Source organism: Natrix helvetica, assembly GCF_964273705.1.
Source record: "Natrix helvetica genome assembly, chromosome: Z".
Taxonomy (NCBI): Eukaryota; Metazoa; Chordata; class Lepidosauria; order Squamata; family Natricidae; genus Natrix; species Natrix helvetica.
In genome coordinates this window covers 66,952,882-66,972,881 of record NC_138554.1, presented here as the reverse complement: position 1 = coordinate 66,972,881, position 20,000 = coordinate 66,952,882, and the positions used below count along the sequence as shown (strand labels likewise).

General features: G+C 39.8%; 1 protein-coding gene across 1 annotated transcript in view; it reads left to right on the top strand.

Moving 5' to 3' along the window:
* CNTNAP2 (contactin associated protein 2) overlaps nt 1–20,000 on the top strand; it is a 1,236,760-nt gene that overhangs the window by 835,641 nt on the left and 381,119 nt on the right. Inside the window, exon 11 of the mRNA XM_081971635.1 lies at nt 4,252–4,358. Within this exon, the coding sequence (XP_081827761.1) occupies nt 4,252–4,358 (107 nt within the window). The remainder of the gene's footprint in view (nt 1–4,251; nt 4,359–20,000) is intronic.

The window sequence follows — 20,000 nt, the reverse complement described above, 5'->3', positions numbered from 1 at the left end:
AAATCTTTCAGTAGCTCCAGGTCTTAGTCACCTGTTCACCTCAACTGAGTCCCACTTTACAAAGGGGGTGCAAAAGTTAGAAAGTTCTTATCCAGACCAACCACACTGTGACAGTATCTTTTCTTTCTTCTCTTCCATTTCAGCTGTCACAGCTTCGGTTCAGCCATAGTGGCTGTCTTATCTTCCAGTTAAAAGGGCTTTGTTCAGGTCAAATGAGGAGACTGTGCTCTCCTCGTGACCACCAAAGCATCCCCTTTGTCTTTGTCATCCCTACAGGGTAACTTTCAGCCCAGCAGACCCTCCTGCGTAGAAGAATTCAATGGGACTTCACGGAGCTACCGCTCATATGCACTGCTATGGCACAACATTGGCTGCCTTCTTGTAGTAATAGTGATAAATCTTTATCACTACCTCATAGCCTGATTTGGATTTCTACTATAAAACAGCAGTACTTAGATATAATTCATGGTTGAAGTAAAAATTGTATTACTGGCAGGTTAACCATGAAAAAACTGTTCTGTAAGTCATGCAGATGGTTCATACATCACATTTGAATAAAACCTTATGCTAAGAAAGGGAGATTCATATTTGCCATAGAAAGGGAAAATATTCAAAGATTATTCTCCAGTAATATTGGCATAATAGTAACCAGCTATTGATGCTAATATATATCCCATTATTCTTTTAATTTCTACACCCATAATACACAGAGTAAAATAGGAGAAGAAAATTGATTCATTTTAACAGGTTCCACACACTACTAGAATAGCCCAAATATTTACAAGTAATTTGCCATATCCACAAAATTACAAATGTATAGAGAATTTCAGAGTTTTCTTATGCACAAAAGAGGCATGAAGTTTACCTTGACCAATGTGTCTTTCAAACATATTATGTATGCTTACTCTAAGAAAATTTGAGCTCACTTGAAGGTTCACTTGTGCTAAATTTATTGTCTTCATGTAACACTTCATTCATCAGTTTATTTTTATTTCTCTGTTGAGGCCTCAGGCAGATTTATCAAAAGTTCCTTAAGAAATATCAATATCATCCTAGACTTTATATCAAATGCACAAAAGAGGGCTATAGCAATATATGCAAGCAAACTCAGCATAATAAAGGTCTCCTCCCCAACATACACTTTCTTTAATTACTACAGAGAGGGCATACAGAACTGCATTTTTCTGTAAGAGTTAGATGTTTCCTTTACATGCCATCACTAAAAACAAGAGGAATATCTGCAAACCTACATTGACTGCAGCAGATATTCCATTTTTCTTCCAAATTATCTCCTCCTTTTAAGTGAATTATGTTTATGTCACATACACTCAAACACTCACCCTAATAGAATATTGGAAAGACCATAAATAGACTTAGAAGGATAACTTTTAGAAAGCAAAACAGAATATAACCAAATCTGTGTGATGAAAGAAATCAGGAAAAAAATGAAGCTTGAAAATGTGATTGATCAAGGTAATGGCTGCAGAGAAAAAAAACATTTGGGGAAAATAATTTCCTAGTGTATCTTAATGAGAGAGGCAGTTGTGCTCAGAATGCAACCAACTGCTCAATTCAGTTAGATGAATTTGTTCCCTTAATTTGTTCAGATGCTTCCAACTTCAGTTGCCATTATTCAAAATTCAAACGTTTTATGTAGTACATATGGCAAAACCCATATTGAGTATGGCCAGATGTTTGCAAGGGGTGTAAAGCCATCTTATGTGTAAATAACTAGTCTGTTATTCTTTTTCTATAATTTTCATGTCATTTTCCTAATAAGGAATAATGTCTTTTTTATTTTCTAATAGATACATTTATTCTCCCCAATAATGATAGCTATAGTTTCAAGTATTTTTAAACTTAAGAGTTAAGTTTTTTTTAACTTAAGTATTTTTAAACTTAAGAGTTAAGAAGATGGAGGAGCAAATTTCTAGAGTTGTTTTTGAAAGATCTTTAAATAATATCCATCAGTTCATAGATCAGCTATACTCAAAGGATGTTTAAAAAAACTCCTCAAACTACTTCACAGAGCAAATAGGCATAGAAAGTTACCAAATCACCAAAGCAATTTCACAAGCAGCTGACAATGCAGAGGAGTCAGTTATGGTTTAAATATAAATCTCCCAATACAATTGAAAAAAAAAAGATTTTATTCAAGGAAGACAAGCTGGAAGGAGTGACTTAATTAATCAATCGGAATGTGATATTTGTAATTGAAAGAAAGTATTAATCTAAAGTGTGAAAATGTATTTTTCCCTTTATATATGTTTAAGTAAGTCCTAAAGTTTGTAAAATATTGAAAATGTATTTGAAAGTATCTTTGTTAAGAGAAAAGACGTATTAGTTAAATAAAACTTTAGAGTTTTAGGAAGGATGTATACAAGAAGAAAAAGTTATTCTATGAAGGTAACTTGGAGGGAGTTTAATAAGTTAATTGGAGTTATTTGCAATTTTATTGGTCTGAAAGTAAACTAAAGTATGTAAGTTAATATGAAGCTTAAAAACAGATGCATTAGAATGTTTTGATTTAGTATTATTTAAAAGAAAAGTTTAATGTTTTAAAATGAATTAAAAAATATTTTTCTGTTTAAGGTTAAAGAATTTGAAAGAATACAGTGAAATGTATTAATATAAATTGTGATAGTTTATAAGGATTATTAAGTGCAAATATAAATATATACTATTTCCACAGCAGGAAAGATAAAGCAGAAATGGTTAGATTGTTTTATTCAAAGAGGAGAATATATTTAATTATGTTTCTTATTTGGATATCAGTCCCTGATTTTGTGTTTGTGATGAAAAAAAAATGAAACATTGACTTTGGTTTTGCTGATTAGATAGATTTGTTATTATTGAAATGACTAGTTATATACCCATGATGGCAAACCTATGGAACGTGTGCCACAGGTGACACGCAGTGCCCTCTCTGTGGGCATGCGAGCCATCACAACAGTTCAGTTCCGCCATGCATGCGCATGTGCCTCCTGTTGGCCATGTGGTTGTCGGGTCTCTGCTGCGCATGTGCAGGGACAGGGCCCGTGCAAGGGGGCTGCATATGCATGTGTGAGTATGGGTGGAATGTAGGGGGCACCTGCACATGTGGGGGGTGGGCACATGTGGGGGGCATGCATGCATTGTATTTTGGGCATTTGTGCGCTTGGGGCACTTGGTCTGAAAAAGGTTAGCCATCACTGTTATATACTAATGTAAAAGTTAAAAAGTTGAGCTGTAATTTCGTTATCTTGTACTGTGCTAAAAAGGGTCAGAAGTCAATATTTTCTTTCTTTCTTCACTCTTATTTTCTTCCCCCTCTCTTTTTCCTTCCCTTAATTTCCCAGTTTTATTTACATTTTATACATCGATAAAACAATAAAAGTCATGAGATCAAAAAATACTCAAGGGCACACTAGAAATTATAGTAGAACTTTTAAGATACTTGATAGCCACTTGTCTGGAATGATATAGCATCTCCTGCTTGAGTGGGATTGGACTTGATGACCTCCACGTTCCCTTCCAATTCTGTTATTCTATTAACACTTGTGCATACTTTAGAACTTAATTCATGAACGCATGTACTTTTATGGTAGTATGCCACCAAGATATATGTGATGACAAAGAAGCACCACAAAACCCAAAGATCAATTTGGCTTTGTCAAAATGGCAGACAAACAGTTTGCCTCCCAACTATTAAGAGAAAAAGAGAAGTTTGTGAAACTAGGATTTTTGAGAGGCAATTAAAGGAGGCTAACTTGTTCATGGTCCTTCAAAACATGCCTTTCAATGATCTAAGCTAGGGCAACTAGCATCATTCCCACTGCTTTTAATGACATCAATTATGTTTTCCTTTTAGATTCTTAGACTGATAAGGTAAAAAGATTTAAATGCATACTGCAGTACACTTTCTATTGAAAATTATATCTATATCTAATTGCCTCTTTAAAAAAATAGGTGTGTTTGTGACCTTTAAAAATGTAACAGTGTCAAAAAATCCATAATCCATCATTATCTCGTCAGTCTCCTTCTCTGTCATTGACCCATTGTTAGCTGTGAATGGGGCATTCATTGCACAATACATCAACTTCTTATGCACCTGCCATGTTCTATCATGAATTATATTAATTCACATAAAGCTAACAAAGATTAATTGCAGTAGAACAGCCGATTGGCACAGGAAGTTTTGCTGCTTGGCAATCTCAGAATGCAGGCTCTCATTCAACCTTGCTTATTTGTCACTGCTTCATATCTCAACAGGTGTGTGCCCAATCACTGTGAGCATGGAGGGAAGTGTACCCAAACATGGGATAGCTTCAGTTGCACCTGTGATGGAACTGGATACAGTGGAACTACATGCCATAACTGTAAGTGGGACTTAAGCCTTCATGCTGCCTCCCATAATGATCTTTATTTATTGAATTAATAATATTGATTATGATCAGCAGTATGGAAACAGTGGCATGAACTAAAAAGGCGGAATTAAATCTATCTTTAAGTAATAAGTAAGTCTGAATTTACAAGGAGTAGTCCATCCACGTTGTTCATTTAAAAAGGAAAAAATAAAGCTTACAAGTACTTTTAAAAAATTATATTTTTTCTAATGTTTTCCTGGAATACATTTGTTAACACTAGCATGAAAAAACAACTTTGTAATTTGAACAGAAATCTTTTCTGGAAAAAAAAATGAATTGCATAATCATGTGCAGAACTGGAAACTTGTTTTCTGCTTCCCAAAACTGAATCATGATTAAGAAATGAACCATGCATGTTTTTAAATTTTGAACATGTTATTGTGCTTAATGTATTACTTCTATGAATTAAGTTTACTGTTTCTTCTGCTTCTTTGCACTTTTAATCTGTGGTGCAAAAAATGATTTTTTTCTCAATTCTGTCCTTGATTGCGTTGGTTTGAATAGCTGTTTCTTGAATAGCCAAAATCAAGCCTATAGTTTCTGTTTATAACATTCCAGTTGTAAGTCATTGCCAGGTTAAATATTTATCCACTTCCTTATTGATATTTTATAGAAATTCATTTTGTAATGCTTTTACTTGTCAGTTTTCTGTTCAAAATTATAACATTATTTTAATATTTAAGTTTTGTATCTTGTATAGTTATCATTTGTAACTTGTATCAATGCTTGTTCTTGACAGTCCTGCATATAATTAGCCAATGCATGCTTTTATGCAAGCCATCGTTCCTGAGTCTTATTGCCCATGTGCGATTGATGTCCTGGGACTCTAAGACCTGATATAGTCCTCGTTGACCTGAGTAATGATGAATACAGTATAGGATTCTGTTTTTTTTTTGTTCTTACTATAGAAAATAGATACACCCAGAGACCTGTGTGGCATGGGCTATGCTTCTGGTAGAATACACTACTGCCAGTATAGCCTTCAATCCAGTGGTGAAATTCAAATTTTTTTACTACCGGTTCTGTGGGTATGGTTTGTTGGTGTGGCATAGCTTGGTGGGTGTGGCTTGATGGGTGTGGCAGGGGAAGGATACTGTAAAATCTTCATTCTCACCACACTCCAGGGGAAGGATACTGCAAAATTCCAATTTCCTCCTGATCTGCTAGGACTCTGCCGGCAGAGAATAGATGGGGCAGGACCAGTCAGAGGTGGTATTTACCGGTTCTCTGAACTATTCAAAATTTCTGCTACCAGTTTTCCAGAACTGGTCAGAACCTTCTGAATACCATTGCTGTCTCAATCTCATCAGAGCATCACTAGTCCTTCCACCATGACAAGTGGTATCCATAGAGAAGTTATTTTTATTATTAAATTTATTAAATTGCTGCCTGACTCCCAGAGACTCTGGGAAATTGCTGACATGGTTAGGCATCACCATAGGTTCATCTCTACCAGTCTTCTTAGCCAGACACATATTCAAAGGCTGATATAAGAAAACTGAGAACACTCCTCTCCCAAGCACAACTATTTATGCTGACAGCACCTGCAAATAGATTGGATCTCTGTTTATGTAAATTTACAATTTGCACTTATCAAAATCAAAGGAAAAACACATACCATATTTTTCAGAGTATAAGACACAGCTTTCCCCCCCCCCCAAAAAAAGAGGGTGAAAATCTGGTGTATCTTATATTCCCCCTGCAAGTAGCCCAGAGAAGTGTGGAGGTCGAGATGCCCCATCTTCCTACCTATAGCCGTAGGCATTGAAAGCCTGGCTTTCTCGCAGCAAGACCTGATTGTCGAGCCTCAGTCCTAGGCTCGACATTACTTGAAGGGGGGGGGGGGAAACTATAACACAAATCACTACTGTTATTTGACCTTTATCAAGTTAATTTTATATAGGCTTTGGTAGGTCAGATGATTCAATGTTTGGGAGACAGACATACAAGGCTCTGCTATGGGGGGCATTAGCATCTCATAGTTCTACTGCTTCTTTACAAACATTAAGAATGTTTCATCTCAAATCCTGAACTTCTGGATCCTTCACCAAGTCAATATCAAAACCAACTTCTCGATTCAGAATTTTCTCTTCTCTGTTGTCCACCAGTTCTATCACTTTTTTAAAAGGCTGGAAGAACCCCAGATCACACAATCACCAGGTTCCATCAAATAATTCTTCTCTTTCTGCTTCTTGGGTAACACTTACAAAAATGTAAGATGACCCGTTTTGAAGGAGCTGATAGAAAGGGCATTTTCTAGCTTCTTTAAAACGAGTCATCTTACATTTTTGTAAGTGTTACCCAAGAAGGACCCCCCCTTTCAAGTAATGTCGAGCCTTGGACTGGGGCTTGACAGGCAGCTCCCCTCTACTGGGGTCCACCTAAAAGACAGAAAATAGAGGGGTTAGTATCAATTACATGATCTGCTATACCTCCCAGATTTATGCAGATACTTCTGATGGAATTTGCATACTAGACTGGTGGCCCTGACATCAGGGGATGCTACCCAGGAAGTATCAGCAAAAGGATACTAAGTATTGGAGTTTTCCCCTATAGAGACGTGCATCCAATATGCTGTCTATTTCATAATGGTCTGTGTCCACAGGCCCTGGTGCACTCGGGAGAGTGCATAGTGGTTCCAACAGGCTTCAGCAGACTACCATGAAAGACTGGATGGATCTTACCCAACTGCAGTGTAACTTCAACTTAACCATCACAGGAGTGATTTCTCAGATAATGGGGAAGGACCTACATATTTTTTACTTAGTATCCACAGTTTTAGATGTTTCATGGACAGGTATACCCAATACCCTACCCAGAAGAGGACACTCATAGAGACGCAGCACTTCAGTCCTCCTGGTTGCTGCCATCTCATAAACATGGTGCTGGGCTTCCGCAAGCGGCCCATGGAAGCATGGAGATTGAGACTTGGTTGGCGAAGCGGGCACTGCGCAGGAAGTGTAAGGCAAGGCAGATAATAGCTCTGCCTGCCCCTTCTCCAAATGACCCAGGTGGAGGATGGTCATCCTCCTTTCCAGGAAGAAAGAGGTGAGTCTGTGGAGAAGGATGAGGAGAGAACACGGCTCTGCGATGTTCAATGGGGAACCTGGGAGGAAAACATTTTCAGGTGGCAACTCTTTTTTTTTTTTTAAGTTTTATTTATTTTTCTTTAAAAAAGACAAAACAACACATACAGAACAAGAGCAGGGATGTAAAAGAAAAGCACATAATTTCATCAAGCATGTCGTTTGGTTACAAGTTTTTGTGCAGTGGTTTTTACAATTAAGAATAAGGTCACTAATTATCCATTAAACATAGTCAAATATTTCATTGAGCATTGTGTGTTCAAGTTACCATTAATATTCTTTCTTTTGTGACAACCCTTGTTTCTTTACATCCATAATTATATACTAGGTAACAATAAGTCTTTATAAAATTATATCACCATTCTCTAAAAGATAAGAATAAAAATTAAGTCAAAGAAAAAAAACCTCATTGTTTCATATAAGACATTTCTACTTTCCATTAGCCATAGAATTTCCAATCATCCTCAGCTCCAAATATAATTTTCCATTATTATTTGTCAATCCATGTAGTCATTAAATATTTCAGTCTATATTTATATCCATTATTCATTACATCATCATTATTCCATTTTGTATTATAAGAAAGTTACCAACTACAATCATACCCAACAATTTAAATCAACTCACTCTTACATGTTAAATACCTTATTATTCTTATATCGTATAAGTAGATAGTCAACTATCTACTTGGCAACTCTTGTTGTACACCCCCTTTTTTATTTGGGGAGGGGGTCACAGCACTGTCGCATGAAAACGCTTTCCTCCTCGATTTGGGCAGAGGCCAAAGAAGTGGAAAACTGCCTGAAAAACACCATTTCAGGCAATGGGGTTTGCCAAAAATAGACATCGCTTTTTCGGTCTCTGCATGCTGGGATATCGGTGACGGCAGCAGTTAGGGTGACACTTGGAACCTGCCAAAACCACCACTCCCAGGTTTTCATGAGGGCAAGCAGCTCTGCAAATTGCATTGGGGAATCAGGCCAATGGGCGGCGGTAACTGGAAAGGAGGGACGTTACACTTTTGGGGCTCCTGGGTGCGGAGAGGGCTTAGGTGGTGGCGGCTGCTCAGTTTTCTGGGGAGTTAAGTCATCATGGCCATTGTCTCCCCTGAGCTGTCCACTGGGTGGCCGGAGGGGCAACCAGCCACAAACCTTGAAGCCCACCTTGTTTGCTGAAGCCGCCAGACTGTCGAGACTGTCTCGTTCCTCAGACTGTGCCCTGACCCTCCCCACAGAACATGTAAGGAGTCTCTTCGGGGAAAGCGAGTAGCCTCTGCAGATTGCAGGAGCACCCCAACAAGTTTTCTGGAAAAGAACTTCTCAGTAATTGACACACTCTTTCCCAGCTGAGTCTCTGAGGCACCTGCCACTTGCAGGAGGAGGAGGAGGGTGCCCCTTTTCAGGCAACAGTTTTTGGCAGGTTCAAAGCACGGCTTTCTTTCCCAGTTACTCAGAGGCTTTGGTTTGAGGTGGTGCTGCTTTACGCTGCCCTCCTCCTTCTTTTTTTCCTAGAAGGCATTTTTCAGGCAGTTTTCCACTGTATTGGCCTCCACCCAAATTGAGGAGGAAAGCATTTTCGAGCAGCAGCACTGTGATCACCTTCCCAAATCCAAAAACAGGGTGTACAACCAGCACTGCCACTTGAAAATGTTTTCCTCCCCAGTTCCCCACTGCACATTGCAGAGTCACATGTCCTCCTCCTCCTTCTGTGCAGACTCACCTCTTTCCTCCTGGAAAGGAGGATGACCATCCTCCACCTGGGTCATTTGGAGAAGGGGCAGGCAGAGTGCTAGTCACCATGCCTTACACCTCCTGTGCAGTGCCTGCTCTGCCAACCAAGTCCCAATCTCCATGGTTTCCTGGGCCACTTGTGGAATCAGGCTCTGGTACTGTGTTTATGAGATGGCTGTCAGGGGAAAAAACACCCTGTTGGAGATCGATGGACCGTGGCTGATTCCCTTCCGCATATCTTTTGAGATATTTAGAAAAGAAATACTCTTTAAGAAAATATTCTAATTAATAAACAAACTTTAATAATAAAATAAAAAAATTAATGATACAGAAATAACTAAAGGTTACATTTTGATAATGAAAGCTCCTCAGCCAAAGTTGGCTGCCGAACAAAGAAGAGAGGAATTTGGAATGTGTAACGCGTGCGCAATAAATCACTTTTCAGATAAGAACCCTTTTTTGTTTTATGACCTGCGCAATAAAGCTTTCTTAGTTTAACTCTTGAATGTCAGTTTAGGCAGTTCAGGCTTAGCAAACTTTTTAACATCGTGACACCCCTTCTTTTGCTAGTCTGGGCTGACATCATCAAATCATCAATTAAGGCACATCTTCTTTCGCAGATATTCGTGTTGATTTGCGGCGAGTGGTTTGTTAAGCATGTCTGCGATCTGATCATGTGTAGAAACATATTGCAATTTAACAAAACCTTGCTTAACTAATTGCTTTGTGTTTTGATAACGAATGTCAATGTGTCTGGACCTAGAACCTGTAAAATGTGACTCAGAAAAATAGACAACAGATACATTATCTTCCATCACGGTGATTGGTCGAATCGGACGTGTCCAGATATCTGTGATCAAAGCATCAAACCACGTTAGAGAATTACAAGCATCTGAAACACAAGCATATTCAGCTTCAGTAGATGAACATGAAACAAAACTCTGTTTTCTCACTTGCCAGTAAACAGGACAACCATTTAGGAACATCATGTAACCAGAAGTGCTTTTGCGTGACTTCTTGTCGCTCGCCCAGTCGGCGTCGGCAAAACAAATCAGCTTTGGTTGATCAGTGTGTGTTGGTTCTAGCAATAACTTCATGTGCTTAGTGTGTTTCAGGTATTTCAACTTCTTAATGCATGACCAATGAAATTGTGTTGCCTTACCTACGTGTCGTGATAAAAGATTAACACTAAGTGCGATGTCAGGTCTGGTCCAACTACTAATGTATAATAGCGAACCAATGACTGAACGATAAAGTGTTTGATCCTCGAACTCAGGACTTGGTTCATGTGTTAAGTTGTGAAAATCTGTTTGCATGGGTGTCTTTGTTGTGCTAGCATCTTTCATGTTGCAATGATGTAGAATGTGGTCAATTTTCTCCTCTTGTGAAAGACTAAACCCCTTCTGTGTCTTTTCAATCTGAACACCTAAATAAGTGCTAATGTGTCCTAAAGATTTTAGTGTGAAGTATCTCTGCAAACTTTTAGCAAAAATCTCACTCATTTTCTTATTTGGACCAATATAAACAATATCATCAACATAAACAAGAATTATCTCATATGCATTGTTAGATCTTTTTGTGAACACGCATTCATCAGTTTCGGACTTAATAAAGCCCATTGAATTTAGTTTGTCAGTAAGACATAAATACCACATTAAACCTGACTGTTTCAGACCATAAAGACTTTTGTTCAGGAACCAGGTATCCCCTTCTTGCTTTCGGAATCCTGGAGGGCTTCTCACGTAGATCTCTTCATCTAGGTCTGCATGTAGATAAGCTGTGTCCACATCAAATTGAAAAACTTCTAAACCAAGAATAGTTGCAGTGGTTAAAGCAATTTTTACACTTTCAGTTCTGACTGTTGGTGAGTAAGTGTTTGTGTAGTCCTCAGGATAACGTTGAGCGAAACCCTGAGCTACAAGTCTGGCTTTGTATAAAGACTCACCATTCGGTTTCTTCTTGATTCTATAGACCCATCGGGTGCCAATGACTTTCTTGTTTGCTGGAGGTTTTGCAGGAGTGAATACATTAAGTTTCTTTAAACTGTCCATTTCATCCTGCATTGCATCATACCATTTGTCTTGTTCTGAATCAGGAAGCTGTTTGATTTGTGTGAATGTCTCTGGAGGAAGAGTAACGTTGCAAATCAAAGGTACTGGTGTTTTTGTCAGTTGCCATGAATAACGTTGTGGAGGGATTCCTTTTGTGGCCCTCTTGGAGCGTCTAGGAACAACAGACCAGTCTTCTTCTTCTTCTTCATCATCATCCTCGTCCTCACGTTCGTCGCTAGCATCAGCATCCGCGGGTTGCAAAGACGGAACATCAGGTTGTGAAGAACTGGTAGAAGGAACATCTGCCTGCGAATTATCATCAGGCTGCGTGGCATCTGGAACACCATCTCTAGGAAAATAAACTTCAGGATCATTGGAATGAATCCTGGACCAGTCAATATCTTCCTCAAAATTAGCAGATTGTGAAATGACAATCACATGTTTAGTATCAATGAATTTGTACCATTTTGAATTATCATCAATACCCATAAATCTTAGTCTCTTTGGTCCTTGAGTTATAGGAGTGTTCACCATAGCATATGAACCAAAAATATGGAGGTTCTTGAGATTAGGCTTGTAGCCATACAGCATGTAGAAAGGAGTTTGATTGATTACACTGCTCCAAGTACGGTTGACAATGTAATTTGCATATTTGATTGCTTCACCCCAGTATGCGTTACTGAGATTGGCATCTTCTAGAAGACAACGCATCATGGTTTGTAGAACCCCTTGTCTTCTTTCTACAACTCCGTTATGAGCCGGTGTATATGGAGCAGATGTCTGATGAAGAATTCCATTCTTACGCATCCAGTCCTGGAAACGCTGAGACATGAATTCTGCACCACGGTCACTCTGGATTCTGGCGATGCGAACTTGGTATTGTGTAGAAACAAACGCTGCAAAGTCTTTAAAGATCTGAAAGGTCTCAGATTTCTCTCTCATAGGATATACAAATCCATATCTAGAATGATTATCTACAATTGTTAAAAAATACTTTCTGCCACCAAGTGTTGGTGGGAAAGGACCCACTATGTCAGTGTGTACCAAATCAAAAATGCGTGTTGACCGGCGTGTAGCGTGTTTGGGAATTGCAGCCGCCTTGGATTTAGCCTTTTTGCAAACCGCACAATCCAAAAACACCTTACACCCCTTTAGATCCAAACCTTTTGCGAACTCCGGCATCTTTCTAAGAACACGGAAACTGGCATGCCCCAATCTTCTGTGCCACTTGTGAATACACCTGGAATGCAAAGGTTTACCAGTTAGTGAATTCTCAACATTAACAGTTTCATGAGGACCCTCAGGCTTGCTCTGAGCAATCTGTTTTTGTTTTCTCTGTTTGTTGGCTTTAGGAGCCTTTGGCACAGTAACGCTTTCTCTCTCTGGGACAACTCTCTCTGGGTCTGCGTTGTGCCTTTTTGGAGTTTGCATACTTGCCTGTGCTTGCCCTTTAGGCTTTGGCTTTAAGTAATAAACACCACCAATCAGCATGGTTTCAGCAACAATATCTCCATCTTTAACTAAGTAACTTGCTTTTTCGAGGTGGTGAACCTGGAACTTTAAATCTCTAGACAAGTGACTTTGACTAAGCAAATTACTGGTTGCTGAAGGTATGTAATAAACATCAGGGATGTGTGTATCGAGCTCTTCAATGTAAACAGTTCCTTTTCCCATAACCTTGCAAGTGTGGTTGGTGAAGGAATACAGTTCTCGATACTCGGGCTCTGGTTCGCCCATCTCTGTGAAAAGTTCCCTTCTGTGGGTAACGTGCACAGCTGCTCCACTATCTAAAGTCCACAAAAGACGTCTGTCGAACTTTGGATCAGGTTGTGGAACGTTGGTTATGGCCAGTGTCGCAAGTGGAGCTTGTGAATCACGCCTTGGACCACGACGACCTTGTTTTCCGCCTCTACCTCTGCCTCTGGAATCTGTTCCTCTGGGCTGGTACGTGGCGGGAGCTGGAACTCGTTGGGGACAATCCCGGGTGTCATGTCCCACACGGTTGCAGGTGTAGCATTTTGGCATCCTTGGAGCGTAGCCTCTTCCTCGGAAGGGACGTCTGGCTGGAGCCTTTGGTGCTGGAGGTCGTTGCAGATGTGGGGTAGCTAACCTGATAGCTTCGTCTTCCACTAAAAGTCTGCAAACATGGTTAACTGTGCGTTGAGCAATAGGCACGTAGTTAATCTTTGCAACAGCATCTTTCCATTCATAATTCAATGAGTTAATGATGATGCTAATCATTTGGATATCATCGATTACATGGCCATTTTGTCTCAATTCACTTCTCATTCTTTTCAGTTTGGTCAAATGTCCACCAATTCGTTCACCAGGTTTCAACTTCGAACCATGGAACTCAGACATGAGCAAACATGAAGATTCAATTGAAACGGGCCTGTAGCAATCTTCCAAAATAGCCCATATTTCTTGGGCAGTTGCATCAGGTGGAAAGATACCTTGGATCTCAATTTCCATTGACATGAGTAAAGTCGTGATAGCTCTGTTTTCGAGATCTCTTATCGCAGGTGTCCAGGGCTGACGGGGAGGATTAAAAACCATGGAATATGTGCCTTCTCTTCGAAGCAAGAGCGCAATTTCACTGACCCAGGCTTTATAATTCTCTCCTGACTCCTTTAATTTGGACTCACCAGTCAAGGGGGTGACTGTGAATACCTGCTGAGGAACAATTTGTTGCTCAGGTTGCAAAGCTGGTTGTTGAACCAGGGGATGCTGGGGTTGCATCATTGGCCTTTGCGTGGCAACATCAAATTGGCTTCCTCGAATTCGCCTTTGGCTTTGCCTTTTTCCATCTAGGGAGAATTCCACACCGCCAGGGGGTGTTGAAGACTTAACCTTTGGAGACAAAGTTTTGGCTTCTAAAGGACTCATAGCTAATTCTTTAAAACTCATCACCTTTTGCTGTAATGATTTTTCTCCGCCAGCAGATGGCAGTGCAGCTTCACTTCTTGACTGCAGCCCTCTATACATTGTCTGAAGTTCAATTGACTCAAAGGGACCACGTGACCTCGGTGACGTGTACATGTCTCTTTGTTCTAATTGACCAGTGAACTCTGTGGGGTGTGTCTTAGGCTGTTGTTTTGAAGAAGACAAGATGGCGTCCTCAGACATTTTGGGAGTGGGGGAGCTTCTTCTACTTCGCCTTATCTCCTCAAAACACACTCTCGCCTCCCTAACATATCTTTCTAAACGTTCTATTTGATCAAGATAGCTTTGCATTTCTTGCTCACCATCTGGGGAGATGTTATAAAATCTGCTTTCTGCGTGGGAGGATTTTTTCTGTGCCGGCAGTTGCCATTCATCAATCGTTTGATAATCTGCGAGGGTCTGGGAATGGAGTGGCTCTGGCAGAGTGGGAAGTTTTGGCTTGGCCCCCAAAAATTCATAATCTCCTGGAGATATTTTAGAAGGAGGAACCACTGACCTCGTTTCGTGGATGTCGCGTCCTGTAGCTCCTTCTCCCATATTTGGCTCGGCACCTGAAGGAATTTGTTGTTCCTGAAGCACGTTTTGATCTTGCTTCTCTGTGTCCGAGGGAGCCTCCTTGTCAGAGGAAGCTGATCCATCTGTGCTCGCCCCGTCTTTCTTTTTCTTTTTTTTTCTTTTTCTCCGACATTGCTAATTAGGCTTAGTCGGTTATCTTAAGATAGCACGAAGAGAAAATACAGCCATAAATTGTAGCCATCTCAGCTGGTATCATCAAAACCATCCTCTGCTACCAAGTTGTCAGGGGAAAAAACACCCTGTTGGAGATCGATGGACCGTGGCTGATTCCCTTCCGCATATCTTTTGAGATATTTAGAAAAGAAATACTCTTTAAGAAAATATTCTAATTAATAAACAAACTTTAATAATAAAATAAAAAAATTAATGATACAGAAATAACTAAAGGTTACATTTTGATAATGAAAGCTCCTCAGCCAAAGTTGGCTGCCGAACAAAGAAGAGAGGAATTTGGAATGTGTAACGCGTGCGCAATAAATCACTTTTCAGATAAGAACCCTTTTTTGTTTTATGACCTGCGCAATAAAGCTTTCTTAGTTTAACTCTTGAATGTCAGTTTAGGCAGTTCAGGCTTAGCAAACTTTTTAACCTCGTGACAATGGCAGCATCCAAGAGGACTGAAGTGCTATGTGTCTATTAGGCCTTGCTGCGAGAAAGCCAGGCTTTCAATGCCTATAGCTATAGGTAGGAAGATGGGGGCATCTCGGGAGCAGAGCCTTTGGTGACAAGTCCCTCTTCTGCCCCCATGAATATCATCCCCCACCCCACTCACTCCAGTTAAATGTGTGTAGGTGATAGGATTTGTTTTAAATGGATAAAAATATCTGTGCTGCTTGTTATCAAAATCCAAGTGGAAGGGAGGACTCTGCTGATCATGATAGTAGACTGTTTCCCCCACAAAAAATTAAGGTGTGTCTTATACTCCAGTGCATCTTATATTCTGAAAAATATGGTAACACTAATACTGGGATACAGATACAAGAATAAAAATCCAAAATTGTGAAAGCGGTCATTTACAAATCTTTGTCATAAATACAAACCTAACTAATTTTATTTGAATTAGATTTAAATAGTGATGTTAAAATAGTCAATTTAAGCATACTATACATTGTTTGGAAATTGTTGTTCTTAGTTGCAAAGTCGTGTCCAACCCATCATGACCCCATGGACAACATTCCTCCAGACCTTCCTGTCCTCTACCATCCTCCAAAATCCACTTAAGCTCACGCCTACAGCTTCAGTGACTCCATCCAGCTACCTCATTCTCTGTCGTCCTCTTCTTCTTTTGCCCTCAGTCATTGCAAGCATCAGGCTCTTCTCCAGTGAGTTCTTCCTTCTCATTAGATGGCCATAGTATTTGAGTTTCATCTTCAGGATCTGGCCTTCTAAAGAGAAGTCAGGGTTGATCTCCTCTAAGACTGATGGGTTTGATTGCCTTGCAGTTCAAATGACTTGCAGGAGTCTTCTCCAGCACCATAGTTTGGAAATTTGGAGTTCAGTTTTTAAATGTTTACCAATTAGGATAGATCTTGGTAAAACATCACTTATCTGAAATTAAATGTTTTACTAAGGAAAAAATTGTCAGGTGCAGTACTTCTGGATAACATAATACATTGTCTTCTGCAAATACAATAAATATATTAAAAATGGAATTGGTCCTTCTTGAATTGTGTAGTGCTGGAGCAGGAATTTAAAACCTATTGCCATATTTTTCAACCACTGTTATTATAAATGCTTAGAGATGATTGTGTCATGTGAGAATCTATAACAACAGCGAGGTCTGCTTTTACACAGTCTGAAATCTTAGATATGTATATGTATATGCTGCTAAAGAATTGAATCATTTTTGTGATAAGTCTTTGTGTGTGTGTGTGTGTTTGTGTGTGTGTGTGTTGCTGTTCAGAGACCCAATTCCTTCTAAAGTGAGATTTCATGAAATGCTTCAGTTAAATAGCAGCATTTTGATAAAAAGAATCTTAGTTTATCCTCTTCCTTCTGAGCCTTTAAGCCTGAGGAAACTTATCAGACCATGTTATATTATAAGTGCAAAATCCAGAAATGTTTTTCCAAGACAGATTATGAAACCTCCTAGGGAAAAAAAGTCAAGATTTCATATTTCAATTCAATATAGCTATATTTTAATTCTAATACTATGGTACCTCAAATAAGATATGGAGAGCCTTCAGAGCATGACCAAAGGATCTATGTGATATACATTTTCTTGAGTACTTATGTATTCATGTTACGTTTATATGTATGAGTGCTTTTCCCTCAGATTGTATGGCCTTATGTATCTGTGTGTGTGCAGTCTACTGATCATATCTTGCATCAAATCAGTGGGTGACCTGTCCCAATCATTTTATATAGATGTTAAATAACTTGGAGAAAAAGAAAAAGTTTTGTGAAATTTCATGTTGGAGAATCCATGGGCTCAGTTGCTACTGAATGGAATCATCCAAATTCTCATGAAGGTTATTGACCAGAGTATCCAATGTTATTTCTATCTCATGCCTGGGCCTGAATCCTACATGAAATGCATCTAGATGTCCAGATTTGGAAGAGGCCTTGGAGACCTTCTAGTCCAACCCCCTGCTCAAGCAGGAGATCCTATACATTTCAGACAAATAGCTGTCAATTATTTCCCTAAAGGCCTCCAGTGATGGAACACCCACAATTTCTGAAGGGAAGCCGTTCCATTGGTTAATTGTTCTTACTGTCAAGAAATTTCTCTTGAGTTCCAGATTGCATCTCTCCTTGATTAGTTTCCATCCATTGCTTCTTGTCTTGCTTTCTGGTGTGTTGGAAAACAGGCAGTGTAAGTAACAAAGCAGAAGTGCCACGTAAGCATATTGAAGCATCATTGTCTTTTATATTGTGGACTAGTTAAAAATTCCAAGTGATTTTCTTTTTTCTTTTTTTTGTAACAAGTTTTTATTGTTTTTTACAATTTTTTTCAAGGAAAAGGGGTTAAAAAAGGTATAAAATTGTTTGACAGCTACATCATGTGGGGGAAAGTAGTCCCCCCAAATCTCACAACTTTTACAAAGAAAAATAGAAACAACATCAACATTTGAATAAACATTGGCAGTTTTGGATTTTACACTAAATCATCAGTATATTCAATCATTTTTTTTATCACTTCCAAAAAGTTACATTATAACAACAATTGCAATAATGTTTCAAATCACTTTTGTGACCTGAGTCTTCTAGATGTTGCATCCTCCCCCCCCCCATCTGCTGGCAGAGCCTCGGCCCCTCCCTCCTTCATTTCTTGTGTACTATTCCCTGTTTCGTCTAGGAGAGCATTATGTTTTTTAGTGAAAGCTTCCGCCTCCACAACTGTATTAATTCTAATTCTGCTGCCCTCCCAGAAAATCAGCATGCCGTCTGGCAATAACCACCTGAACCAGACTCCTTTATTATATAATTTCTTTGCTAAAGAGGAATATTTCTTCCTCTTATCTCTTACTTTCTTTGGAATCTGTTTAAGAATGGTTATTTCTTTGTCTTTATATTTTAGTGGTCCCACCCTTTGAGCTCCTAGAACCTCATCTCTTGTGGTCTTTCTAAGAAATTTAACATGGACTTCCCTTGGATTGTGTGTTCTAGCATATGCTGAGTTGATCCTGTAAATCAGGTCAATATCCCACCACAGCTGCTGTTTATCTCTTTTAATGTATTCTGCTAAAATTGTAGTCATAATCTCCTTAAGATCTTCATTCTCGGTTTCTGGCAAGTTTTGAAATCTAAGGAAAAAAGACATCCTTTCAAATTCCATCTTTATCATATGATTTTCAAATTCTATATTCCCCCTCTGGATTGTCTTAACTTCCTCCCTCATCCCAACCGCACCCTCCTCCAGTACACCTATTCTCTGTTTATTTTGTGTGGTTTATTGTTGTGTTTCTGTGAGCTGGTCATTTAGATCTGTCAGTTGTTTTTTCAATTCGTCCTGTCCCTTTAAAAGAGATTGAAGCATTTGGTGAACAGATAAATCCTTTGAACTCTCTTCAGGCACTTTAGGTTGTAGAAATGACACCAATTGTGTCTGCTGGGTGATCGGGCTGGATGTGGAAGATGTCGGGGCCGAAGATGCCTTACCAGGTGGTAATTTTTTAGGACCCATCATGAAACTCAGAGATAGTTATGCGTCAGTGCAAAGAAATGGCTTCTGTGGAGAAGCACAACTGGGAGAGATCGCAAGGCAGGCAAGCCCAGAAGAGAATGTTAATCTTCCAATGCAGCTCTAGGCCAAATAGTTAAATCAAAATATTCCAAATCCAAGGGAAATGCGTAGTAGGAGAGGCTCCTGGAGGTCTCTGGGGTGGAAACAAGTTCAGAGCCAGAAAATCTTCCAAAAGAGGAATCTCATTCATAGAGGCAAAGAAGAAGGAGGAAGTTGGCCATCTTGGCTCAGCCTTCACAGGAGGTCAGAAAACAACAAGTCCAAAGTTCCCATAAATAGTTTAAAGAAAGATCAGTTCAACCATCCTTTCTCTCGCAATTGTAGTAAAAAGTCATTCTCCCATTGCTTAGGGGAAGTGAGAGTAAGTTTTTAACTCACTCTCTCTCCTCTGAGAGGGAGAGATATTACAAGTGCCGCTTTTCCAAGGGGGGTGGAACCCCCCCTCCAATCTTAACTCTTCCAGAGATTGAAACAGAGTTTTAACAAGACTGCAGTTCATCAATTGGATAGATTAGCAAAAAACTTGGGGAGACTTCCCACCTCACCGCACTTCAGCTGTAGCCTTCAAATTAATTGTTTCCTTCCAGGCTCCGCTCGGCGAAGACGTGCGGTGACATGCAGCGCTGCCGCACACCCCCCACGCTTCCCGGCTCCTGGGGTGAAGCTGGAGACTTCCCCGCGGCCGCCGCCCATCCAGGGGGTCCCAGCAAGCTGCCCTGCGGCAGGGCGCCCCTCCAAGGCACCCTATGCTCCCAAAAGGAGCCCACCGAAAAGGCAAGCAGCGGACGCGCACGTCCGTCGCCTTCGGGGACCAGAAGTCATCTCCAATTCCAAGTGATTTTCAAGGGCAGCCTATATACAGTGTATTGCATTAGCTGAGCCATGAGATTACCAAAGAGACTTCAGATCCAAAAAGGGATGTAAATCACATACCAAATGGAGCTAAGCTGCCCCCCACCTTTGTTAGCTATGAATCTAAGAGGATTCATATACAATTGCAGGATCCTTTCCTCCTTCATTTT